The sequence below is a fragment of the Cydia amplana genome, chromosome 3 (assembly GCF_948474715.1).
Source record: "Cydia amplana chromosome 3, ilCydAmpl1.1, whole genome shotgun sequence".
NCBI lineage: Eukaryota > Metazoa > Arthropoda > Insecta > Lepidoptera > Tortricidae > Cydia > Cydia amplana.
This window is the reverse complement of record NC_086071.1, coordinates 8,489,441-8,517,276: the sequence shown is the minus strand read 5'-3', so window position 1 is coordinate 8,517,276 and position 27,836 is coordinate 8,489,441. Positions and strand designations below refer to the sequence as shown.

The 27,836-nt window shown below is 40.0% G+C and overlaps 1 protein-coding gene across 1 annotated transcript; it reads right to left on the bottom strand.

Annotated features, from left to right (window-relative positions):
* Positions 1–182: 182 nt before the first annotated feature.
* LOC134662670 (uncharacterized) lies at positions 183–27,836 on the bottom strand. The gene is made up of 15 exons (XM_063518942.1): positions 27,525–27,836; positions 24,051–24,230; positions 22,577–22,737; positions 21,999–22,141; positions 20,974–21,232; positions 19,750–19,934; positions 17,728–17,976; positions 15,101–15,301; positions 10,910–11,051; positions 10,606–10,788; positions 10,254–10,408; positions 8,132–8,265; positions 6,774–6,910; positions 5,432–5,557; positions 183–3,003 (listed from the first exon to the last, which is right to left on the bottom strand). Exons 2-15 carry the CDS (start codon positions 24,215–24,217, stop codon positions 302–304), a joined length of 4,944 nt encoding a protein of 1,647 aa, XP_063375012.1. The 5' UTR covers positions 24,218–24,230; positions 27,525–27,836; the 3' UTR covers positions 183–301.

Here is a 27,836-nt window from a genome sequence, read left to right as displayed (position 1 = left end):
CTATCTTCATAAATAAAATGTTAACAATATTTTTGTCATTTTCAATGATTTTTATTTATTTTTATATTTAATTTTTTAATTATTGTTGCATAAGTAGAAATATTTTTTGATATTTTTATGTTAATAGTAAGTTCGAAAATCAGTGGTTAAAAATATTTATGACGTTTGACGTTTTTGACCGTTCTTACCTACCTACTAATTGTATTTATGTAATTAGCATCAAATATTGATATTTACGAAGTGACATTGCGACACTATAATATAAATGAAGCTATTATGATTTTGAACACATACTTCAGTGTTACTTCTTCTTTCTACGCGATTTCTTACATTTGGATGATTGCTTTACGGAAGGGAGGAGCACACTTGCAGCACCGGCGGTCCGTTTGTCTTCCTTGTCGCTGTCGGTAGACACCAGGGGCGACACGTTGTCGTCGTCCGACGACTTATCCATCGTAGAACTCTCCCCTTCTTTGCTTTCATCATCTATTTTCACTTCTTGAGTCGTAATCTTATGACTCTCGATAACACTAAAACCTTTTTCCTTCCTGGCTGGCACCTTCTCCAAATCGACTAAATTGAATGTACTTGATTCTATGACTTTGCTTGTGGTTTCTTTGATAGACGATAGTATATCATCAATGTTTATTTTGCATATCGGGCTATTGATTTTTGTATCGTTTACTTCCAAAAGGCTGTCTCTCATGACTTCAAGTTTGTAGTCATCTAAGCCGAAATCTAAGGGTTCTAACGGTGGCAGATCGTGTAGATCTGTGTGGTGTTCTTCGACAAAGTTAAGCTCATTTGGAGCGTCACATTCTGCAACCATAATGTCAGTTCTCTTGCAGAGTTCGATAAGTTTCTCCTGCAAAGACACGCGATCGTCTTTGAAAGACTTCGGATACTCTAAACTAGTACCTACATGAGGTTCTTCCCAAGAGTCACGTCTTTCATATTTTTTCAAAGCCATAGTAGCTTCATCTCTTTTGTCGTTTCTCGTAGCAGCTATGGAACTCCAGGATTTTATTGGTTTCTCTTGAAGAATCTCTTTTTCCACGCTTTTTCTTTCCATCGGCTGAGGCGACTTTCGGGTCTTGCTGCCTCTTGTAATTTGAATTTCAGGAAATTCGTCATTAGTAGAATCGATAACGTAGACATCTTTTTTCTCGGCTTCAAATGATTTGTCACCATGTTTTCTACTGGCATCGGAATATGGAGACAATGATTTGCTCTTCTTTGTTTTTGGGACGTCCTTAGGCGAAGTGGATGGGATTTCACTAGTACTTAAAGCATCATGTTTTACTTTCAGGTGACTTGATGATGGTTTTTCTATCGGCAATGGGGTAGATTTTTTGACTGGACTCGGTTCAGGCCAACCCTCCATGAAAGATGATACGGAAGAATTTTTCCTGCTCTTCAGTTTAAGTGAAGTAAGCTCGTAGTCATCGTCAGGGAAGCATTCAACTGGCTTAACCTCTGATTCATCATCTTTTTCAGAAGTGAAACTCCTGGATGAACGAGGCTTCTTTAATTTTGCCAAATAAGAACTAGTCGAATCGATGTCCTCGAATGGCGTGGAAATAGATACCAGCTCGCCACAAGAAGGTGTTTTAGCTTCATCAATCGCATGAATCTCTATAAAACTATCTTCATCTTCTTTAGCTTGCTGATCTTCTTGCCCCTTTTTACCTTTACGAGTTTTCTTGGATTTCGGTTTATCATCGAGTTTGTCAGTTACAATAGTTTGTTGCGACACGTTCAAAATTGCAGGCCTTTCTGATTCGTTGAAAAGCAAATCCCAAGCTTGTTCTTCTGCTTTTGCAACATCCGTATGTTCAACTTTTATTAACTTTTCAGAAGCTTGTTCTGTAACTGGTTTTACGTTTTCAATTTTTTTGGCCTTTTCCCGGCCTTCATCCATAGCTGGCTTTATAGGGTCAATTTGATTTTTCTTTTTAGTTTTGTCATAGGTTTCTTCTGTTGCGCATTTTACAATATCTGCTTTGTCAACTTTTTTAGATTTATCAAGAGTGTCTTTAGTCAACGTATCATTCTTGTCGCTTTTTTTGGATTTATCGCAAATATCTTCAGGTACCTTTGATTTTTCAGTTTTATCCAGATGCTTGGATTTTGGACGAATGTGCGCCATGTGAACCGCAACCGTGTTGGTGACTGGCGCCTTCTCTTTAACAACCGACACGGCTCGCTTATCTACTTTTCCATCATCAACAACAACAACATCGGGCTTGACCTCCATCTTCCTCGGAACTCTCGACTCCTTGAGCTCGCACTCATCCCTACTAGCACCTTCGGTATTCTTTACCCGTTCCTTAATATCTCTAGGTTTTTCCTTAATTTTAACTTCACTATCTCTATCACTAACTGACTTTGGGGTGGGAGATTTCTTAATTCTAGCTCGGGCGATCGGTTGAATATCATCCGAGGCCCGATTCGATTTTGGCAGTGATTCCTTGTCGCTCTCGCGCTCGGCCGGGGCCGAGCTCACACGCGGGTCCTCACGCTTCCATACATCACTCTCTCGCTCGAGATCTTTATCTACGTCGGGTTTAAACTCGACCACGTCTACGGGGGGAACGCTCCGTCGCTCGACGGGCACGAACCCGGAGTCGCGCCCGGCCCCGGGGCACGACGGCACGGCCGTGAGCGCGGCGGGGATGACCACGTCGGTGTTGAGCGGCACGGGCTCGTCGGGGGCGAGGATGGCCGTGGGCGCGACGGTCTGCACGGGGATGGTGGTGTCGCGCGGCAGCGGGCGCGCGATGACGTGCGCGGGCAGGCCCAGCGCGGCGGGCGCGCGCACGACGGGCCGGAAGCGGCCCTCGTCGGCGTTGGCCTGCGTGTACAGGTCGGGGTCGGCGGGCTCGGGGCCGGGCTCGGGCTCGGCGCGCGGCACCACGGTGCCGAGCGGGTCCACGGCGCGCCGCACGCCCGAGCCCGGGCCCGTCGGGCGCCGCGCCGTCCGCGCCTCCTCCCGCGGCCACCCTATACGAACCAAAGGCAACCACGTTATTCCACGCTCGGAGGAGATTTAGAAAAAAGCATTAGGGCCGGAAAGCTATCGTCGACTTATCCGTTCGGGGTCAAAAATTTGTCAAAATCCTGCAAGAGGCGGCGAAGCGAATTAAATATGTCAGTGGTAGTTTAGTCAGGTGTACGTTTTAGTTTTATCACGCTTGCCCAATTTTGTGGAATTAGTCGATGGATAGTAACATATGAAAGAGAAATAACGAGGGAACAGGGTTGATAGCACACATGTAAGGGTAAAGAAAGTTTCATTAGTCACCGTCAAAGAAAATGTTCCGATCCAATCAAACTTGAACTAATGTTATTAATTGTTAAGGCGGAATTTTTAAGTAGACACTGCGCACTGCAATTTAACAAACCAAAATTTTTGACGTATACAGAGTTATATTTGGACCATTAGCCATATTGTGCGAGGTGATTAGGTAGGCCATACTGAACAACTATTTCTATTTCAACTCCGAAATCACAAATTATTGGCCGTTTCATACATTTTGGTAGAGTGGATGTGGACTTTTTCTATGGGAAGGCCAATTTTTTTTGGGATTTCGGGGTTGATCCCATAGAAAAAGTTGTTCAGCATGACCTACCTAATCACCTCGCACAATATGGCTAACGGTCCTAATATAAACCTGACGTAAGTTCTACAACATAATATCTTAACTGCAGTTATGAAAATAAGTTTAATATTTCTCTTTGATGGTGACCATGCAAGAAAAGAGAGATTTTAATAGTTGAACAGATAAATCGTGGCCGATAGGATATCTTTCACAGTCGTGAAGCCAACAAGGGATATAAGATGGATGCCTTTGGCTGTATAGTTCATGCGTTCGACGCAATGCTTTCTTCCCTCCTCCACTCTTGGCACTTATCACTTAGACGCTAGTTCCGTTGCAAACACATTGTGATTTTAGTTCATATAGCATCAAAACATGTTTAGCGCGAGTCAATATATAATAAATATTATTATATTGAATACAGCACATCCTTAAAACATGATTCAGACAATTTTGTTAAATAAATTAACTTGATGAATTGAATGACGATAAAAATATTCCAACCGTTGCGAATTGAAAGTCATTGAAAGTACTTACATGCAATTAATAAAATCAATCAATTTCAATAATACGCCGAGTATTATCGTACCGCTAGTACCAGCAATCGTTTCGTAAGTGGAAAAACGCAAATGCACTCGACTGTACCTAATTACTTTTGTGGCATGCAATGATAATTATGAAGTTGGTGAAGAGTCGAGTCTTACGAATCTGAATTTGAAGTAACTTAACTCAGTTTTTTGAAGCCCTGCACTAGCAGCCTTTACGAGTTATGAATTTAAAACAAAAACACTCAACTCTTACAACACTGAAATTTTTTACAAAATAATTTTGTTGGCTGTGTATTGAGAAAGTTGAGAAACTGTTTACGTACCGTGGTCCTCTTTCATGGCCTCGGCGAGGTCCTCTCGCAGTCGGACAGGACCGACTTGCGCCGGACACTGTCCGACGTACAACAAGGTAATGTAAGGTAGGGTACGTACCGTGGTCCTCTTTCATGGCCTCGGCGAGGTCCTCTCGCAGTCGGCCAGGAGCGACTTGCGCCGGACACCAAGGTAGTGTAAGGGAGGGTGTACGTACCGTGGTCCTCTTTCATGCCCTCTGCAAGGTCTTCCCGCAGTCGGATAGGAGCGACTTGCGCCGGACACTGTCCGACGTACAACAAGGTAATGTAAGGTAGGGTACGTACCGTGGTCCTCTTTCATGGCCTCGGCGAGGTCCTCTCGCAGTAGGACAGGAGCGACTTGCGCCGGACACTGTCCGACGTACAACAAGGTAGTGTAAGGGAGGGTACGTACCGTGGTCTTCCTTCATGGCCTCGGCGAGGTCCTCTCGCAGTCGGACAGGACCGACTTGCGCCGGACACTGTCCGACGTACAACAAGGTAGTGTAAGGGAGGGTACGTACCGTGGTCCTCTTTCATGCCCTCTGCAAGGTCTTCCCGCAGTCGGATAGGAGCGACTTGCGCCGGACACTGTCCGACGTACAAACAAGATAGTGTAAGGGAGGGTACGTACCGTGATCCTCCTCCATGGCATAGGCGAGGTCCTCTAGCAGTCGGTCAGGAGCGACTTGCGCCGGACACTGTCCGACGTACAACAAGGTAATGTAAGGGAGGGTACGTACCGTGGTCTTCCTTCATGGCCTCGGCGAGGTCCTCTAGCAGTCGGACAGGACCGACTTGCGCCGGACACTGTCCGACGTACAACAAGGTAGTGTAAGGGAGGGTACGTACCGTGGTCTTCCTTCGTGGCCTAGGCGAGGTCCTCTCGCAGTCGGCCAGGACCGACTTGCGCCGGACACTGTCCGACGTAAAAACAAGGTAGTGTACGTACCGTGGTCCTCTTTCATGGCCTCGGCGAGGTCCTCTCGCAGCTGCACGTCGCACACGGACGCGCGGCCGCTGTCGGCCAGCTGCGACTTGCGCCGGAAACTGTCCGATGGGGAGTGCTCGAGGGAACCTGCATCAATTGTTATCATTAAGTTTGTGGTAGGTATTTTAATTGCTGCGGCGACCAGTTGACCTATGAAGAGAGGACATCTTTTCAAGTATTTAAAATTTACCAAAAATGAAAATACAACTTTTGTTGGTATAGTTATAGTTGCTACTTGAAAATGCTACGACAAATAGAATTTTCGCAAAAAAAACTAAGTTTACTGCTTTGGTACTCTACAGCTGTAGCGCATGATCTTTTAGCATCGTATTTTCACGGAAACGTACGAACGTGTCACATGCTATTTCAGTCAGTCTCAGTTCAAAAAGTACTGAGGGTGACTGAAGTAGCATAACAAGTACGAAAAATTTCCGAGAAAATGCGATGGTAAAGTTTTACGCACTATAGCCTGACCAGTAATATATGATAATTGTCAAGAGGGCGCTGTTATTCTCATGTATAGGGTGACAATTCAGTGTAGTATGAAAAAATTAGTTCCAGTGAAATTCCGCAACATGGCGCACCCTCAATAGATCCTGGTTCACCTATACATCTGTACCTCCTGCTAGACTGGCCTCATCTCTGTAGAAGAAAACATGTCAAAAAGACATGTCAAGATCGCTCACCTTTCTAATGCTAAAACAAAAAGCGGCCAAGTGCGAGTCGGACTCGCCCATGAAGGGTTCCGTATTTAGGCGATTTATGACGTATTAAAAAAAACTACTTACTAGATCTCGTTCAAACCAATTTTCGGTGGAAGTTTGCATGGTAATGTACATCATATATTTTTTTAGTTTTATCATTCTCTTATTTTAGAAGTTACAGGGGGGGGGGGGACACACATTTTACCACTTTGGAAGTGTCTCTCGCGCAAACTATTCAGTTTAGAAAAAAATGATATTAGAAACCTCAATATCATTTTTGAAGACCTATCCATAGATACCCCACACGTATGGGTTTGATAAAAAAAAAATTTTGAGTTTCAGTTCGAAGTATGGGGAACTCCAAAAATTTATTGTTTTTTTCTATTTTTGTGTGAAAATCTTAATGCGGTTCACAGAATACATCTACTTACCAAGTTTCAACAGTATAGTTCTTATAGTTTCGGAGAAAAGTGGCTGTGACATACGGACGGACAGACAGACGGACAGACAGACAGACATGACGAATCTATAAGGGTTCCGTTTTTTGCCCTTTGGGTACAGAACCCTAAAAACGAACTATATTAAGGTGTACAACTCACTGGCGGAACCGGAGTCGACCATGACGGGCACGACGGGCCGCACGCCCGGCATGTTGACGGGGTTGGAGCGCGCCACGCTGCCCGCTGCGCTAGTGTCCACCTCCACTGCCTCCACTTCTGAGAGAGACGAGTTCGACCTGGAAATATGGACACTTTTAACAATTTGATAAAAAAAACCGGCCAAGTGCGAGTCGGACTCGCGCACGGAGGGTTCCACACCATCAACAAAAAATAGAGCAAAACAAGCAAAAAACACAAGCAAAAAAACGGTCACCCATCCAAGTACTGACCCCGCCCGACGTTGCTTAACTTCGGTCAAAAATCACGCTTGTTGTATGGGAGCCCCACTTAAATCTTTATTTTATTCTGTTTTTAGTATTTGTTGTTATAGCGGCAACAGAAATACATCATGTGTGAAAATTTCAACTGTCTAGCTATCACGGTTCGTGAGATACAGCCTGGTGACAGACGGACGGACGGACGGACGGACGGACGGACGGACGGACGGACAGCGGAGTCTTAGTAATAGGGTCCCGTTTTTACCCTTTGGGTACGGAACCCTAAAAACCGTGGCTCCAGGCCCCTATTTCACCACGGTGACAGGTGCGATAATTGTCGACATCACTGTTACTGACGTCACAGGCCTCCATAGGCTACGGTAACCGCTTACCATCGGACGGGCGGTGTGCTTGTTTGCCACCAACATATTCATTAAAAAAAAACTCCATTATATCGCCAATAAATAAGTACTTATTTTGCGAAGCTAATGACAATTGTCACAAGAAACACGACAATTGTCACGAAATTCCGACACAGAACTCATTTCCTGTCAAGAATTACCGAAAGTAGAACTATGTCGTATGTATAAATCGTGTGACAATTGTCAACATCATCATCATAAACTTCGAAAGAAAAATACCTGTTTTTTGCCGATATAATAGTTTTTTTAAATAATAGAATGATGGTGGTAAACAGGAATACGGCCCGCCCGATGGTAAGCGGTAACCGTAGCCCATAGATGCCTGTGACGTCAGCAACAGTGACATTTGTCAAATTGTCGCACCTGTCGCCGTGGTAAAATAGGGGCCAGAACTCATAGATGGTAGGATCCTATAGATGTGCTATAGAATAGAATAGAAAGAGAGATTGAGATTGTGACAAGGACTAACAATAATAGCACTTTCGCTGCTACTCCTACTGAAAGATACATAAGACTATCCCGTTCGGTCATTTCCCCCCACCCCTCATGCCTGATCCAGTTAAAATACTAGATTCATGCCAGAACTAGAATTTTACCTAAAATTTTCCACAACATTGGCTATGCTTGGCCTTTTTGCTTTATCTGCGGAACAACTTACCCAGTGGTGTTATAAGTTTTGAAGATGAACTGAGGCCCCATCCACAATCTCCTGTGGGGCCCGGCATGGGTCACTATCTCCACTTGCGACAGCCAGCGCTCCTCTTCGCTCATGCATATGTCCGCACAGCTTAACTATTTAAAAAAAACATACCATCGGATTTTGGAAAGGGGTTTGTACGATGTCGTCGTCAGTTGTAATCAACAATAACAAGTATGATGCACGGATTTAGAGTTAATAAACTGGATCGAGTACATTGACCAAAAAGTGTGTCCACATGAGAAGTCAAACTAGAGCCCTGCATCTCGTTCTAATTAGGGTGACCATAAGACATCTGTATGTGGGATATTAGGATAACATGGAATATATCAGTAGGGTGTGTCATTTTCTAAATAAAGTGAAATTTTAAGTGGTCAGGTTTTGTTTTTCATTTGTAGTCGGCCTCTTTCGCACTCACTCATGGTATGTTCATAAAGGTAGGCTTCCCTTTTGTCCACTTCAGTTTTTTTTAAGTATAAGCGTCATTGAAGATCTGTTTAGCAAATATGACGTTTTTTTTTAAAGTTGGTGCCTTTTTTCTATTGACGGAAATGTGTCCTACTTATAAAGAATCGATGTCATATATAAACAGTTTAACACACCTAACAAAATATTATGTATAAATGAGAGTCTGTAATGTTTAAGGAGTTAAGCACTTTGGTTTTAAATTTTGGCAATTGAAGGGATGTTTACAAAAACAACATACCTGACTACACTGGTTGACACCTGAAACGATTAACAATGTTCTTAAAAAAGTGTCAACCGGTCTAAGCAGTTATGTTGTTTTTGTAAACATCCCTTCAATTGTTCTACAACAAATCTTAAATTAAACATGCCGAAATAAAGACATAAGGTACCTATTATGTTAAACTTACTTTTACATTACCTACGTTAATAATAACTAATAAGAATTCTGTGAGACCGATTCAAAACGTGCCGACATCATAGTCACCCTAATGAGTTTGACAATGTTGTCTTGTATTTTTATAGTAAAATGTAATAATTGTGGCTTTCTTGTGAAACAATATTCCACAATTAGCAATTATTTCACTCCAACAACCTTTAACACAACATTTCTTCACAATTTTTAAGAAATTTCGCATTCACGTGTTTTGAAGAAATGTCATCAAGTTGGGGATACCAATTAATATTTAAAGTTACTACAACTTCTACCATACTAAAATTTAGTTTTTTTTTTGCTGTGTATGCGCTTGGTTTAATCAGTTAATAATATTGGCATCATAATTATTTACAAATTACTTAAAAGATATCAGAACTGTAGTCTGAATATAGCACTAAAATTGTATAAGAAGGTAATTAAATTCAGTAGTTTATTGATATAATTTCTACCATAATGGTATCTTTTTAACATTGGCAACATGTGCGAGTGAGACACAGGGCTCGGGTTTTTCTATCTCAAGTGGACCGTTTTCTCTAGTCTGGTACGAACAACTTTCTGTCTCGGTGATAAGGTTCAAATTAGTATGGCAAAAAAAGTGACAACTCGCTCCAGTTTAAAAAATATAACTTCATGGTATGATGTACTGATTTAGTGAGAAAAAATGGTTGAGGTTCAGAAGACTAAGTGACAACCTTTACTTGCTTTAAACAATTGTACCTACGTCGCAAGTCGCGACTCGCAACGGACCAACGTAAAAACTTTTTACAAAACTGTTCGCCGTTATTGTTCAAGGACAGTTGTCCTGTGTAGTTAACATAGGACCCAAGTACCTCCAATTAAAATGCAATGTTCCACCAGCACCACAGACCTTGGTTCCACCTCGACCGGAGACTCGCACACTGACCTTGTTGCCTATCGGCTGCAGCAGCGGGCTGGTGGGCGGCAGCGGCGCCAGCAGGTCGGGCGCGGGTGGCGGCGGCCGCGCCAGCGCCCACTGCGCCACGTGCTCCACCTCCACCTCGACCGGAGACTCGCACACTGACCTTGTTGCCTATCGGCTGCAGCAGCGGGCTGGTGGGCGGCAGCGGCGCCAGCAGGTCGGGCGCGGGTGGCGGCGGCCGCGCCAGCGCCCACTGCGCCACGTGCTCCACCTCCACCTCGACCGGAGACTCGCACACTGACCTTGTTGCCTATCGGCTGCAGCAGCGGGCTGGTGGGCGGCAGCGGCGCCAGCAGGTCGGGCGCGGGTGGCGGCGGCCGCGCCAGCGCCCACTGCGCCACGTGCTCCACCTCCACCTCGATCGGAGACTCGTCGCACACCTTTTCTTTCGGGATACCTGGAAACAACTTTACTTAGAGAACGCATAAAAGCTACTGATATGTTTGCAAAACCTTGTTTAGCTTAGGGAGAGAGAAACAGTGAGTACAACACAGCAAGCAAGTGCACAGCTGTAAGTTATATATATTTTTATAGTGTGAAATTGTATTTAACGTTCTATTAAGACGTGTTGAAAATAATCAGAAATATCCTTACTCCTCGCGGGGCGGGCGTGCAGCACTAGGTGCAGCAGGCCGCCGGTGTGCGTGACGAGGTACAGCGCGGGCATGGCGGGCGCGCGCGGCGTTGCCGCGCTGCTCACGGACAACCCGAAGCGCGCGCGAGCTGGCAGCGGCGCGCTGTTGCAGTCCTCCGACAGGGACGATAAGCGTTGCCGGCCTGAAAATATGGTAACTCGTTTGATGTTCGCTTGGATTATGTGAGAGTGACTTAGGCAACCGTAACCATGGCAACCGGTGACAAGCAAATGTCGATTCAGCCTATATCGTTAGCAGCTGACCTGAGCTGGTGCGGGTGATAGTGCGCGTGGGCAGGTTGGCCGTGGGCCGCAGTTGCGCGAGCGGCGTGCACAGACACGGCAGCGGGTACGGCGGCAAGCGCGGGTTGGGGAACCACGCGCCCTGCCCGAGGCATTCGCTGACCTACGAGTGAAGAGATTCATAATCAATGATAGTCCAGAGTGGAAATAAAATATTACTACAAGTTGCATCAGCCACAATTGACGGGCTTATCAAGGGGAATCAGCAGTGAACTATTAAATTTACTATACAATAAAATTTTACGAACTTTATAACACAGACAGACGGTTTGGTGCGACAGATCATTAGTAATCTAACAACGCTACCATATCCGGAGATTTTTTTCCTGGACACATCTTATAGGGACCTACTGTTAGCAACCGCGGCAGTGAGGCACGGCGACGCCTCGTCATTTGCAACCGTCAACCTGGTAGCCCTGCACTATGAGCCGCACCCAACCGCCACTGGCGGTTGTAAGCGTAAAGTCTTGTGCTATTGACTAAAATCAAAGTTACAACCGGAAGCACATTCGGTCGGGGTTTCCAAGTATAAGGTTCGGTTGCACCAAACCGCCTGTCACCGTTAAAAGGTTCGCTAAATTTTATTGTATTGGAACTTTCATAGTTCTCTGCCGAGTGATGTTGATCAGTCTGTCAAATGTGGTTGGTGCAAATGACAATAGTGTAATAGTGTTTATCTACACACATGTCATTAGTGCTCTATAATGCGTTCAGAAACCGTAGGAAATGATAAGCTTTATTACAACCAATTTTACTATGAGAACTTTCTTATCTGTGGTAGTAGGAAAATTTGTACTTTAATGTACGAGTACATATGTAACGTTATAGATTTTTGTAAGGTTATGAGTTCAAATTTGGAACAGCAGCCAAAACTCAAGTGGATCTCTATTCTAGTATCCATAGATATTAAAACAGTTATCGATACGAAACGTCAATTTAGTATGTTTTTTTAATTAAAACCGCACGATATTTGATCTCGAGTGACATGAGAATAGGGACTTCTGTAATATCTGTGGTACTAGTATCCGAAACAAACGTTTCAGTATAGAACATTTCCGAACGTACTTTTAAAACATTGAGATGTATTGTCAAATAGGTGACCACACCCTCTTTCCTAGAAGCTTCCCTAACTATCAGTACTTGCTGTAAAAGTAACTTAATTAATATTATAATAAAAACATAAGTGTTCCTCAAAACCTGCGTTTCACTAAACTCCAAATACTACATGGCGCAGTCGGTAGGATTTTATAACATAAAATTAGATGAAAAATCCAGTGATCTTTGTACTTTTAATAGCCCGTTTGGCTGCTACAAATTTAATCGATTGCCCTTTGGGTTGTCTGTAGCACCTGAAATTTTTCAGAAATATAATGAAAGGGCATTTGGGGACATTCCTGGAGTAATAATTTATTGTGATGATTTATTAATATGTGCTGACAGTGAAGCGGAGCATGATGCAATTTTAACAAAAGTGTTTGAAAGAGCTAAAAAACATAATGTGAGATTCAATAAAAATAAATTTCAATATAAAATGAATGAAGTCAAGTATTTTGGTCACATCTTTTCTCATGAAGGTATGAAAATTGACCCCGACAGAATAAAAGCCATTAACAGTATTAAAAGTCCCAGTAATAAAAAAGAGTTACAAGTGTTTCTAGGAATGGTAAATTACCTAAGAAAATTCGTTCCTAACCTGGCTAAAATTGCATCACCACTCCAATTACTTCTTAAGAAAAATGTAGATTGGTTATGGACAGATGTACATGAAAATTCGTTTAATAAAATAAAATTGCATGTCACCGAGGCACCTGTTCTGCAGAACTTTGATGTAAAACAACCGGTGGTTATACAATGTGATGCCTCAAAGGATGGCCTTGGCTGTTGTTTACTTCAAAATGGAAAACCTGTTTGTTTTGCATCGAGGAGTTTAACAGCATCAGAGAGGAATTTCTCACAAATAGAAAAAGAGCTTTTAAGTGTAGTCTGGTCAACCAGGAAATTCCATTACTATATTTATGGGCAAAAGTGCATTGTTCTTAATGATCACAAGCCACTGGAAACCTTACTTAAAAAATCCATACATGAGGTTCCATCGCCCAGACTTCAAAGATTAAAATTAAAATTACTCAAATATGACATTGAATTTCAGTACCTTAAAGGTAAATTTATGTATATTGCTGACCTGCTGTCACGTGCGTTCATGACCGGTAATGAAACTGATGAACCATACATGTATGATGTCATTCACTGTGTCGGCCTAGCAAATAACTTGCAGTGCACTAATGAATTTAAAAAAGAATTAATTTCTGAAACTAATAAAGATACAGAATTGTCATGTCTTAAAGAATTTACTAAAAATGGATGGCCAGATAAAAAACATATTCCTGATAACATGCAATATTATTTTAAATTCAAAAACGATATTACTGTTGATGATAATTTGTTATTTATGAATCATAGATTATTAATACCTAAATCTTTACGGACACACATAATGGAAAAATTGCATGAAGGCCATCTTGGTATGACTAAAATGAAAAATCTAGCTAGAAGTCTGTATTATTGGCCCAAAATTGATGAACATCTAGATAATTTTGTAAGACAGTGTTTTGTTTGTCAAACTTACCAAAATAACAACACAAAAGAGCCACTATTATGTCATAACATCCCAGACTTACCTTTCTCAAAGCTAGGAACAGACATAATGGAATATAAAAATAAAAGCTATCTAGTGATATATGACTATTTTTCTAAATGGCTAGAAGTAAAACCAATAAGTAATAAAAGTGCCAAGACTGTCATAAGTAGTCTTATAGATATTTTCTGTATATTTGGTGTACCAAGTGAGATAGTCTGTGATCATATTCCCTTTGACTCACGAGAATGTAAAAATTTTGCTAATATATGGGGATTTAAATTACCCACAGTCGAATGGTATGGCGGAAAGAGCTGTACAAATTGCTAAAAAAATACTTATTAAATGCCAGGTGGACAACACAGACTACAGGGTAGCGCTTTTACAATATAGATCTTCTCCTGTTTGTGGCACTAAGTTTTCACCAGCTGAGTTGTTAATGAATAGAAAAATAAAAACTAAATTACCTGTAACATCTACATATTTAAGACCAAGACTGAATATTAATATTAGAAGTGAGTTTCATAAGACTGTATCTAGAAATGTAAATAACTATAATGCTAATACCAAAAGTAAAAATAATTTTGTTGTTGGCCAGAAAGTCTGGTTTAAGAAAGACTGTAATAGTAATAAGTGGCTACAAGGCCAAATTGTTGAAAACAAGGGACTGAGGTCCTATGATATTATAGATAATAATAGTAATGTTAGGTACACTAGGACTTCTTATCATGTTCGACCTGGGTGATTGGTAGTCTTCCGGTGCTCTGCTACTGGTTGAGTGTGGGGCTACATAGATCCTTATAGTGTGTATGGTACTTATCATAGATACATTATTAGTCATAAGGTAGTATGTAAGTACAGTTGCATACTGATTTTTTAAAAATACAACTATGTGTAAATCTAAAACCAAATTTGTAGTATAGTATTTAGTTAAAACTTAGACTTTGTATGTATTTTCATTTATAATGCAGAGTTACTTAAAAAAAAAGGGGAAAGAGAATGTATAATTTTTAAAAAAAGAAAGGGGAAGATGTAATATCTGTGGTACTAGTATCCGAAACAAACGTTTCAGTATAGAACATTTCCGAACGTACTTTTAAAACATTGAGATGTATTGTCAAATAGGTGACCACACCCTCTTTCCTAGAAGCTTCCCTAACTATCAGTACTTGCTGTAAAAGTAACTTAATTAATATTATAATAAAAACATAAGTGTTCCTCAAAACCTGCGTTTCACTAAACTCCAAATACTACAACTTCATTCTTTTGTCTAGGAATTTAAAAAAACTACGGCATGTGACATGCATGAAAAAAGTTTTCATTCGCCGCCATTTGACGTACAGTTTATCTTTTAGTTAGTTTTAAGTATGTGTTTAGATAAAGTAGTGTATGTAACTGTACATAATTAGGCATTAAAACACTCGTGTGATCCTTTTAAGAAACTCACTAACGTTCGTTTCTTAAACCCACACTCGTATTTTAATGCCTCTCATTATGTAGCAGTCACATAAACTCACGGGGCTGCCGGAGCGCGGCGGCTGCGCGTGTATGGGCAGGCCGGCGGAGCGCTGGAAGCGCGACAGGCGGTTGACGACGCGCGGCTGCGTGTGCGTGCGCACGCCGCACGCGCCGCCGTACGGGCTGATCGCGAACACGTGCGTGGTGCCGCGGAGCGTCGTGATCGCCGTCCAGCGCGAGTCTGGAGATATCGCGATGTCCTGAAAAAAATAGGCTACATGACTAATTTTTTTTTATGGTATCTATCGATCGGGTTTGTTTTTAGGATCAAATGTCTATATGGGACCCATTGCATTAAAGTAACACAAAAGTCAGAAATTGTAGTCAAAGTCCGACAGTCGCACTTCACTCGCGAAACGCCCTATACAAAACGGCCAGAGGCCGTGACGTCATCGCCCATCTTGTAGTATGGACAAAACAAGAAAATTGCGTTTTTGACGGTGAAATATTGCGTTTATGTATATAGTTGCTATACAATATTTTTTTGGATGAAATGTAAGGAATCGAATGGTACCCTTACTTTTATCGTTTTTGGAAGTTAAAAAAAAACTTAAATTTTGAAACTTTCAGGTCCTGTAATTTTGTAATTTTTCAATATTTTATTTTAATATCCACATTATTGTGATAAATTGCTCGTTTGCTATCTATTTTACTAGATTTTGTTATAAAATTCAACATGTGTCATCATCCCTATTGAGTTATAGTGTAAGCCTGTATAATAAAGGCTCCAGTGGTCATATTTAGCAGCCATATTACTCATGAGCATGACTGCAGGAGCAGATAAGACAGAACCAACCCTATTATAGAAAAATAAAACATGTAATAAGATTTAAAAAAACATTCAAGCCTGGAATTCCGCGGTACATATATCCACACTAGAATAATGATTGAGCTTCATCTATTGGCAACCGAATCGTCGAACACTAGTTTCGCAAAGGGAAGCCTTGTGACTTAATGCATTCACTGCGAGCGCGAGCTACACGCTACGTATATTCCTGCTTTGTAGCGAAAATAACAGAGAACCCGCCTAGCGGGTCGCTGGCAGTGAATGTGTTAATAGAGTAAAAAGAAAGGGAAGAGGGTTCCGTAAGCCGCAAAAAAGAAATGCATAGAATAAATAAAAGCCCTTAAGGGCTTATCTGAATTGAGTAGTCTATTAAAACGAGTACAAAACGATTAGAAGACAATAAAAATCCAGCATGATTTAACATACAAATAATTAGATTAATAGGTTGCACTGTTGCTTCTTTCCAGATATATCCAGTTAGAACCGGAATAAGGTGTTATTTAACTGTATTATGTGCTAATTATCGCAATCGTTAACCTCGTTCACAGCGACGTCACAACAACCTACAATTAGCCTGGTAAAGATCGGATTTCCTAGGATAGCGGTGCCGTCATATAGCAGCCGTCTCCATACTAAATAATACGGCTAAATATGGATGTCGTAGTATTTGTATGGAGACGGCCGCTATATGACAGCACCGCTATCCTAGGAAACCAGAGCATTAGTGATGATATTGATTTGGTTGTTAAGTATTCAATCACTTCAAAGGCAATCAAATCAATAGATTTGGATGAAAAAAAATTATCCCCTAAGGACAGAAATGGAGATTAGAAGTTAGTAACAAATAAGAATACTGACGGGTTCAGATTAACAATCCGGCAAGGACTATTAATAAATAAACATTTTAGTTACACAGACCAAAACGTGACAAACAGAAGAAATAAAATAAACCTACACCCCCATTCCATATCTGAATACGACGCCGGTCAGTTCAGTAACGTAACATCAAAGTCAAAACCAAAAAGACTAACTGGAAGAAATCCCTTAAAGGGATGTGTTTAATCGAGAAATTGAAATAGAAATAATATTAAGTGGACTGTATGAATTTACATTAAAGACGAAAATTTCTTTGCTATCAAATATTTCAGTATATCGAATTCACGAGAAATAACAACTTAGAACAGTGCACAATCACATACCTTTACGTTAATGATGGTGAAGGTTCGCGCTGGTTCAGGCTCGCTTCCCGAGGATTCCAAGGTGGCGGACAACGTGCGAGCTCGGCTTACCGTACCTTAACCTGGAATACCTCCCTGCAAGGCCTGCCACTTATCCACGCGCACAATGCAATTGGCACTTCTCTAAATTACTCCGAAAATACAGAATCTGACCGAAAGTTGGCTTTACAATAGTTTTTTCACAATTTTAACTTGGAGCAACGTACGTTCAGTCGTCCAATTAGAAAGTTAATGGCTGCCGGAAATGGTTAGTGTAGTGGCTAACCCTACCGGATGTCAAAAGCTAATAGAGATGTCCCCAAAACCGATATTCATACGAAAGTTGAACAGGATGAGTTCGCCTTTTTACTGCCTATCCTGTGCCATATATTTGTAGTCTATGTTTTGTACAATAAAGAGTGTATACATACCAAAATCCGCGGATTCGAACAACATTGGGGAGTCATTACTCATTAGACATCTATTCCATGCACTAATGCCTCGGCCCCGAAACGAACGTTCATGGTTAACAACGACCGCCATACATTGGTTATGAAAGAAATGTATGACGGTGGGTGTCAGGGTCGAGCGTGTGTTCCGTGGCCCTCGGGCTTGAAATTACCTGCACTTTGGCCGTAGTGTCCCCCCTGTGCAGTATATACAGATGGTGCACCGAGGCGAGACTCGGGCCGCAGGGGTGCGGGTTGATGCGGAACACGTGGAAGTCGTGCCCGCGGCGGTCCGCGGTCACCAGCAGCATCCCGCTGGCGTCGAACTTCAACGCAATGATGGCCTCGGAGTGCGCCAGGAAGTGGGCCACGATGGGGTCGTACGGATCCTCGTTGTCTTGGCCGTCGTCATATTCATTGCTCTGGAGGAAAGTTATTGTTTAGAGAATAGATGTGTCATAATGTGTGGTGTGTGTTGAAGTTGGAATCTCGAATTCTGTGAATTTGAATTCTTTGTGGTTAGCGTTCCAACTGAACGTCTCGCGATCTTCACCAAGGACTGAGGAGGAGTTTTAGCTGAAGCGTGTCAAGTTCCGGCGGTTCCGCGGCCAGCTCCCTGACACTACGGGGTGCGAACTGCATCGCAGCCATAATTGTAATTTTAGTTTAAAGATATATTTTATAATAATACGAGGGTAATTTGAGAAGTAACTTGTTTCGCCTACGTATAGATGGCGTTGACGTCAACTCTGTATGTATTGATTTAGTTTAGTAATTAAACATATTTAATATGTGGCGTCATGTCATTTTATGTCTGAGTTACGCGGGAAAATGGAGAAAATTGGAATTCGTGGAGTTTTTCAGTTCTTTTTTTGGAAGGCAAAACTGTGAAACAAATCCATAAAAGGATTTTACCTACGTTGGGTAGTTAGTGTCCTTCCTGGGGAACGATTTGACTTTGCGTAAATGAGTTTAAGCGAGGCAGGACATGCATTAAAAATGCACCTCGCCCTGGAGTCCCGAAAACAGCACTTTTACCCGAAATCATCGATAAAATCCATGATTTAGTTTTAGCCGACCGAAGATAGAATATACGCGAATTAGCTGAAGCCACAAACATCTCTTCTGAGCGGGTGCATTTTATTTTACACGACGATTTGCACAAGAAAAAGCTTTGTGTAAGGTAAGTGCCGCGATTACTGACTCCAGAACAAATGCGTATTCGCATGTGAACATCTGATGAAGATTTGCAGGTGTTTAAAAAAAATCCAACAGATTTTATTCGCCGTTTTGTTACTATGGATGGAACCTGGATCCATCACTACATCCCGGAGACGAAACATCAGTCGAAACAATGGGCTGGTCATGGTGAGCCAACTCCAAAGAAAGCCATATGCATTCCGTCTGCTGGAAAGGTGATGGCATCTGTGTTTTGGGACACAAAGGGATACTTTTAATTGCCTACCTGGCCAAGGGAAAAACTATAATTATGTGATTTTTCACCATGACTACGCTCCGGTGCATTCAAGTCGTGTCGCTGCACAAAAATAAAATTGTCGGAGTTACGATTGGAACTTCTTCCACACCCTACTTATTCACCAGATTTGGCTTCGTCGGACTATCACCTCTTCCCGAAACTGAAAACATTTCTCTTAGGGCGAAATTTTAAGTCCGATGAGGAGGTTATATGGGAGGTCAATGCGTATTTCGAGGCCCTTGAAGAAACCCACTTCCGTGAAGGCATAGAGAAGTTGCAGACTCGTTGGGACAAGTGCGTAGAACTTCGGAGGGATTACGTAAAGAAATAAAATAAATACATTTGCAATATTATTATTTTTTGATATGAAACCAAGTTACTTCTCAAACAACCCTCGTATGTATGCTAGTTTTAAGCTACCTATATATCAATGGGCCAATAATTGCGTGAAAATAAAGATTTTCATTTCATTTAGAGTAAAAATTTACAATATATCTATGTTTGTGCCATGAAGGACGGATTGCCTAACGTTCACTGTTGGGTGTGTAACGTTGTTTGGGTACCTAAACTGGTTTCAGTTTTGTATATTATATACATATATGTATATAGTTTAGGTATAAACAACAATATATTCCTGTATAATCTAATAATAATTCATATTTATGAAATATATAATACCTACGTGGATCGAAGATCTGGTACGTGTGAGTACACTCACCTCTATATCTAGGATGGTGACCACGCCCGCCTGCTGTACGTCGCTATTGGGCGGCGACGGCGACTGCGAAGTGCTCCGCCCCCCTGCTAAGCTGTGGGCCACACTTTCCCCAAGGCCTCGTAGGCCCTTACTGAGAGACTTCGCTGCGTGCAGGACAGTTGCTGTATAGCTTGTTACACCTTCACCTAGTATAAAAATCCAAAGTTAATAACTTTTGTCTCTTTGCAAACGACAGATAAAGGGTAAACAATTTTTCATTGTCTAGTTTTTTCTCCCCAAAAAACGTGGCGAAGTGGAGATTTTAATTTTAACCATATAACATTTGGTGCGAGGAAGAATTGTCTCTCTTTTTCTTACATAATCTGTGCATTTACGTCAATGATAGTACCTATTTTTTTTATCACTTTGTCCGTATTTTTGACCTTGTTAAACGATCAATTGCAAACAGAATAGGCAAAGGGCATAGATACTCGTACATTTGAATGCATGGGCGCACGTAAATGTAAATGCAATTGTTCGGTCACGCGTAACGTATGTGTATCTATAATTAGCGCTAGTGCAGAAACAATGTATGTTAATGATACTATCATAGGCGGGTATGTCCTTCGCTAGCTGAGTGTTATACATATGGTAATGTATAATAGGTATTATCTAAGGTCATTGTATGCTAAACCGTTTTAGTACATAAAGGTGTAACTTAAACTTTCGTTGTTATCTTTCGGAATAAGTGTACTACAAACAAAAAAATACGCACATCATACCTTTTTCACTATCATATCAACCTTAGTAATACAAGTTTAATATTCGACGAAAATAAACCTGCATATTGATGCATCAAATATAGTCCCATAGTTTCATAGACTTCATAGTCCCATAGTTGATCGAAAAGTTTCAGAAGAACGCGGGCACGGACTTCCCGCATATAATTTTGATGAAAGCTGGACTCGAAAATCTGCTCCGACAGTATTTGGGTTAATCATCTTTTTCTTGTCACACGTTGCTATGGTTACGGTTTCCTGAGTCACTCTTAAAATTCTAGGTTTTACGTATTTAAATGAACCAAACTTGTATTTTATGGTAGTTATAAGACCTTTCCATAATGGGACATCGACTGAGCATGTTAGTAGAACATGGTACAGCAGTTTTACTAATAATCTATACTACTATTGTCTCCTCGCTGATGGGACAGAATAACAACAAGAAATAGTTGATAGACCCATTTACCTTCACATCCGCCACTGCTTCTCTTCGAAGGGTGAAGTTTCTTATCAGCATACGCAAGCCAGCGGTCTCCGAGCGCCAAGGGGTTGACGGGTTGGCTACCCCCTAAAGGACACGGGCACGGATAGCAAGTCGTTATAGCCATCCTGTCCTCTAACGTGCCCGCGTCGAACACGGCGAATCGCTCAGAAAAGGCCACCACCACAGACCGCTTGTTGGCCAGTACGTCGAGGATTGGGTTCTTGAATTTTATACTCTTCACCTGTGGAATAGAGTCTGTTTTAGCTCGCGTGTTTAAATAACTATTTAGAGCTGCCCTAGACCGATAGACAGGATATTTAAGCAAGATGAAGAAGGCTTAATGCGTACGTATTATCATATCAGTATATCACTAAAATCACCCATTAACACAAAGGTCAGTGATCTTTCCAAAAATAACATGTAGGTATATCAAACTTCAATAATCAGGACTTGCATGACGAAGGATTAAAAAAAACTACCGTCCATTAGGGACCACCGTCTCAGCCAAGTGGAAGTAGGGAGGAAGGTTTTTGACAAGTATCAGCAAACCTTCAAAGAGTTAAATGGAACTGATACTTTTTGCCTATATGAATGTTATCAATCATTTTACAATACCATTAAACTATTGTGGCTCAACATGGGTAGTTAGAACTTATCCTATTACAATAAAGTTTAAAATTGGGCACCTTGCGTTGATGTATATGTATAGTAATGTAATTTAAATACAGAATAGTAATGTACTGTAATGATTATGACATGTAAAATTGTAATTTTATAAAATAAATATTTGAATTGAATTGACGATATTACACAAAACAATTGATGCTGTTCTAGTTACCAACAATTAATCTGTTGAAGTAACTATAGCTGGTCTAGCAAATCTTGTCAGTAAAAAAAGGCGCGAAATTCAAATTTTCTATGGGACGATATCCCTTCGCGCCTACATTTTTCAAAATTGCCGCCTTTTTCTACTGACAAGATCTGCTTGACCAAGTATAAGTCCTCACCTGCTCGCCTCCTCTTATAGATATAAAGCTGAGAGAGCAGAACGTGGGTCCGGGGCTCGCGGAGTCACACAGGGCTATGAGGGGCCTTTTCGACGTGAAACAGTCGCCGTGCTGCGGGGTCGGCAGTATACGGAGCACCCTCACTGCGGGATGACAGGAAATTTGACATGTTGATATAATCATGGATAGAACATGAGAACTAACAGAAAATTATGATAAAGATAATATAAATAAATTTAGTTAACAATATTCACAAAGCTAATCAGGTTGTATTTGTTTTCCCAAAACTAAATTAATAAGTCTCAATCGATACCAAAAATTTCAACGAAAATATGTTTGTTTAAAGCGCGAAATCTAACAGTTTGTTATATACTAGGTATATACGTTCATTACTTTCAGAACGCCTCGTCACATCGTAGTAGAGTATTGTCCTACCAACGAGACAGAGTATCGATCGTCTGTCGTCGAGAAAAATGGTGTGCTCTAGAGTCGGACGCACAGATCACATATTCAATTTAAAGTCTGTGATCGGACACTGAGAAATAACCAACAGTATTTTTCTACTTATTATACCATACCTGTGCCTTGACGCCATGACAGAACCTCCTGCGCTTCCCCGCTCGGGGGGATCAACCAGACCTGGACTCCGGAGCCGTAGCCCAGGATCAACAGCAGGGGAGAGATGTCGGCGTCACAGTCGCCTTCGGGCGTTGGCTCGTTTATGTCTGCTGTCTCAAACCTAGAAAGTACAAGTCATATCGACTAAGAATTCAACTAACGATCGCGACAGCCGAATATGAACCTTCATGCATTCTGAAAAGGTTGTTCACAATGACCCGCCGCAGAATTTATTTTGTTTTAACTGATAAAGTAAAGAATTTCGGATAGCTATATGATTTTATGACTATGTATACTCGTGTTTGTCAGAATCCGAAACACGATTGGTAAAAAATATCTCCTGCCAAAATACTATGTAGTTCAAGGCTTTTTCTAAAATAGTTACCTATTTTTAAAATACCTTCAGAGAGTAACAAACACTTAATCATGGAATGCATCATTAAAATATTTTTGTTCAATATTATGATTTGTATTATTTGAAATACTGCGTATAAATTAAATTCCGTACTCATATTTAGCTCTATTACATTTCTAAAACAACCTTGATGTTGATAAGACCTATGCATATTAGCATATATATTATATTTTTATGATACATCATATAATCGTTAAAACGACATCATAGGATAAGATATAATATAAGTAAACAAATAACTTCAACTCAGGATACCTAAGCATGCCATTAGGAAACCTAAAATGAAAATATGCCTACATTAAGTACTTTTCAATCTAGGTTCATTTGATAAATACATACTGTTGTTTATGCAGAACAAAGAAACAGCGTATTTTATTTGTTTAAACAAATGCGTAATTATTGCGAAAAGCCTAACAATCAAATATTAATCGTAGTAGGTATAGTATATCAATAGCACATGTCTAATGATTCACAATGTAAACATCTGAAATGCGAAATACCATGACAAAGATATTGATATGTTGTGGTCGTTATTTTCCTTTAGTCCTAGAGATTATTATCAATTAGTAATTTGTGATTCTTATGATGATCCCACACTGGCTGTTAACGTTAATTATATAACACTGTGTAACAGGAACAACATGATAGTGTTTATAGTGTTTTATTATAATTATTACTAATTAACAAGGGAGATAATCAAATTATTTTTATTTGTGTTTTTAAGTAGTCACACTACACTACACACTAGCAGCATTTTACTCAATGAAGATAGCAAGCTTCATTGAGTAAATTGCTGCAAGTTTGTGGTCTACCCACATACCATAGCAATCTACCCTATTTCTGATTCGCTTGTTTCGCACGGTGGCTACTATTCTGCTGCTGCTGTTCGTTACTTGGTTAAGACGGCATGTGCAACTATCGCAGAAATATTGGGAACTCGCCAAAACATAATGTCTTAAGAAGACACTATTGTCTTCATCTATATAAAATTTATAATGTAAATGAGCATGTCAACTTACCGAGCCCATTGTATGACGTCCTTAGGGTCCGCGGTGGAAGAGGAGGAAAGCGTGACGTCGTTAATGAATCCCGACACCGCGTCGATGAGCCCGCGGTCGCTGGGCGGCTGAGCGGGCACCGTGAGCGGCCCACCCGCCCGCGAGTGCCGCGGGGACTCCGCCGACATTGCGTGGCCTGACCTACCAACATAAGTAAGTATCAGGGGACATCTTACACAGATCAACCTAGCCCCAAACTAAGCAAAGCTTGTACTATGGGTGCTAGGCGACGATATACATACATATATAGATAAATACATACTTATATACATAGAAAACACCCATGACTCGGGAACAAATATTTGTGTTCATCTCACAAATAAATGCCCTTAACGGGATTCGAACCCAGGACCATCGGCTTCAAAGGCAGGGTCACTACCCACTAGGCCAGACCGGTCGTCAAACATGGACCACTTGTTCAATTCAAATTCACTAGGGTAAGTAGGGAACCAAATACAGGGTGACTTTTATCAACATAGAGTATCCTCTTTTTCTTGCCGGACCCCTATACTACCCTGCTAAGACAATTAGCAGTTTCTCAAGTGAAAATTGCATTGCACCTTAAATTCTTTAGTGGAAAATGTCACATTGTCAATTTTTGAGAAAAGGTCATATGGATAAGTGTGGTTGTGGACCGCTAAACGCAAGTGGCATGTGTAATACTAATCAATGTGTAAACAGACCCCAATGTGAAGATTCGAGACACTTATATGTATATCAACCTTACAGTCATGATAATGACACATGACAATCTAAGCAAAAAATGTATTATACTAACTTATACAACTTTATTGTACAAATATTTTATTGCAGCACCACACATAACAGAGAATTAGTACAGTATACATATTTAGGATAAGTTGTGGTGTAACAAGATTTTGATTATTGACTATTATCCTACAAAGCAGGACATCCTGGGTTGGAATCCTGTAAGAGCATTTATTTGTGTTTATTTATTTATTTATTTATTTAAACTTTATTGCACAAAAGAAAACTTATCGTACAAAAGGCGGACTTAATGCCAAAAGCATTCTCTACCAGTCAACCTTAAGGCAAAGCAGAGAGATTGTGGGCGGTGCAACTGCTACTACTACTAACAAAATTTAATATAAACCGCAAAGCTAATTTAAAAAATTTTACACACATAATATACACGATACATATAATATAAATACATATACCTAACAATTTAAATATATACAATAAAATATATAAATTATATAACTAAAACTAGGAATCCTTCATTCTAGCAGCAAAGAAAGCACGTACCGATTTCTTAAAAGCGAACTTGTTTGGGGCATTTTTAATACTAATTTATCACGAACATTTATTCTCAAGTTATAGATTTTATCTATGAAAGTATGAATCTTTTCATATTACAAGTTTAGCATCAGAGATGCGATTTATTTGAAATACTTCTATTTCAAATGCAAATACAAAATGCAAAATACCTATTTTGTATTTTGCATTTAAATGCCTTTTAGTAAAAAAAACATTTTGTATTTTATTTGAAATACTTTTCGAGATGTATTTTGCATTTTTAATATTCGTTTCAAAATGCAAAATACTTTGTGATTAAGTTCAGCCAACATTACCAGTCAAACAAAATGAAATGAACGAATGACGCTTGTATTGCCGAATTTGACCGATAGAGGCGCCTGCTAGCCTGGTATTGTTAAAAAGCGTAATAAATAAAAACTGATGTTTATTTTTTTGCACTTTTTAACAATACCAGTCCAGTCGTTATTAATAAAAGAAAAGTGTAATAATAATAAAATAAGAACTAGATGCACAATCAACCGAAATAAATGGCCACACAAGTCACAAAATGGAGCCATGGCCAAATGGCTCTCTTTTCGTTAGTCTAGTTTTTTACATTATTTTTTAAGTGAGTATTATTTCCTTTATTTATTTCTCTTCTTAGGTTGGTTTTTTACAATATGTATATAAAATTAAAATATAAAAAAAACCCACAAAAACAATATAAAAAATATTATAAACACATTATAAAAAAACCTAACCTAGGGTGCCGCCAGCAGCGGGGCAAGGCCCAAGCTGCCGGTGGTCAGGGCCGCAGAGAGAGGAACCGACGGACTATTATTAATAGGCTAACAGAATTTATTGATACGCGTACTGATAAATATGACCAAAATGTTATGCATAAGGTGCCATGTTATTAGACGTTTTTGTTCGGCTCGGCATTGTGTCTCTATTTCTCATGATAAATACCTAAAATAAATTAAATTATCTGAGATTTAGTCAAAAGGTATTTTATTTTGAAAAAGTATTTTGAAAATACCTATTTTGCATTTAGCATTTGAAATACAAAACGCAAAACTATTTGGTATTTTGCATTTGAAATAGTAAATCTGAAAAGTATTTTGCATTTTGTATTTAAATGCTTTTTTAAAACCATTTTGTACATCTCTGTTTAGCATAGTTTGGAGCTAGTTGATCTGTGTATGATTGTCCCCAAATATTTATTTTATTTATGGAATGTGAAGGTTTAAGAAACATGCTGGAAGGGTATTTAATATTGGTAATTTCTACTTCCAGTTTAGATAAATTCATACTGATAGGTTTGGTAAACCACAGTATGAAAAGAAATTTGGCAAATACTAACATTAGCCTGTTCAATAATATTGTTTGTTAATATTGAATAATTTACGGTTTAGACTTGTTTCAAGTCACTCGTGCGACATTTTTAGGAGAGCCTAGATCTCCTTTCTCAAGCACTAACAGTGTGAGCAGCGTTCACGAGGGACGTGTATCGCATAAAATTATTCAATGTTAGTATGTCTCACAACAGTTTAAATTCGATTATTGTTTGTTAATTAAGAAAGAAACTAAAATAAAAAAAGTTTAAAGAATTTGTTGACTAAATTATACCTACCTACCTACTAGATAAGAGAGATTATTGTGTTGTATTTACGTTCTGAGTTTGAAGGGCACACAGCTGATTATAGACAAGACTCGGCTATGAACAAGATAAGCAAATAAAAAATAGGATATACCTCAATGACATTTGCAGTCATCCAAAAAATCTGCAGTATTAATGTTATGACTTAATTCTGATGCAATTTTTACCGAACAAAAAATGCGCAAAAGTTATAGAACAACAAAACAATTGAACTCGAAAACAATGTTCACCTTGCGTGAATCATTCTTTGTAGATTACATAATTAATAAAAAACAAAACAATGTCAACTCAAACACCTTATGAATATTTAATTTAAAGCAAGGGATAGGGATAAAATCTTGTTGCTTCGATCAGCTGCCAGTTACAAATATAACTACTAGTTCTATAGCACTGATACCGTCCGAGGACAAAGGAAATCAATGCAATTGCACCACCCTTCTCTGTCCCTACACAACAAATACACCCTACCCGACAACACCTTACACAAATCTTTCTACGTCTTATCCAAAACTCACCTTGTTTACGAAAACAATCCTCATTTTAAGTCCATTTTCGAAATTCTAAGTTATTGCGTCGTTTATACTGGCAGATGAAAACAATGACGTCACAAGTCAAAAAAATAAATAAGGACCCAAACAAACATTACTTGATAACACAATCACTCAAACAACCGTTTTAAATTAATTCTAACACTCATCAATAAATAAATTGAGAATAAATTACGTTTATACACAAACTATAACAACAATTTATGATTATGAAAACAGATGTGAATGACAATACCCGAGCTTGATTCGTTTCGTAGTGTGCGTGATTGACTAGCTGAC

What these genes read in the sequence shown, in the direction of transcription:
- LOC134662670 (XM_063518942.1), bottom strand. Translation starts at nt 24,217, where the DNA reads ATGTCGGCGGAGTCCCCGCGGCACTCGCGGGCGGGTGGGCCGCTCACG. An exon ending in TCACCATCCTAGATATAGAG is followed by an intron (nt 17,977 to 19,749) that starts GTGAGTGTACTC and finishes ACTTTCCTCCAG; the next exon opens with AGCAATGAATATGACGACGG. An exon ending in ACACTACGGCCAAAGTGCAG is followed by an intron (nt 15,302 to 17,727) that starts GTAATTTCAAGC and finishes TATTTTTTTCAG; the next exon opens with GACATCGCGATATCTCCAGA.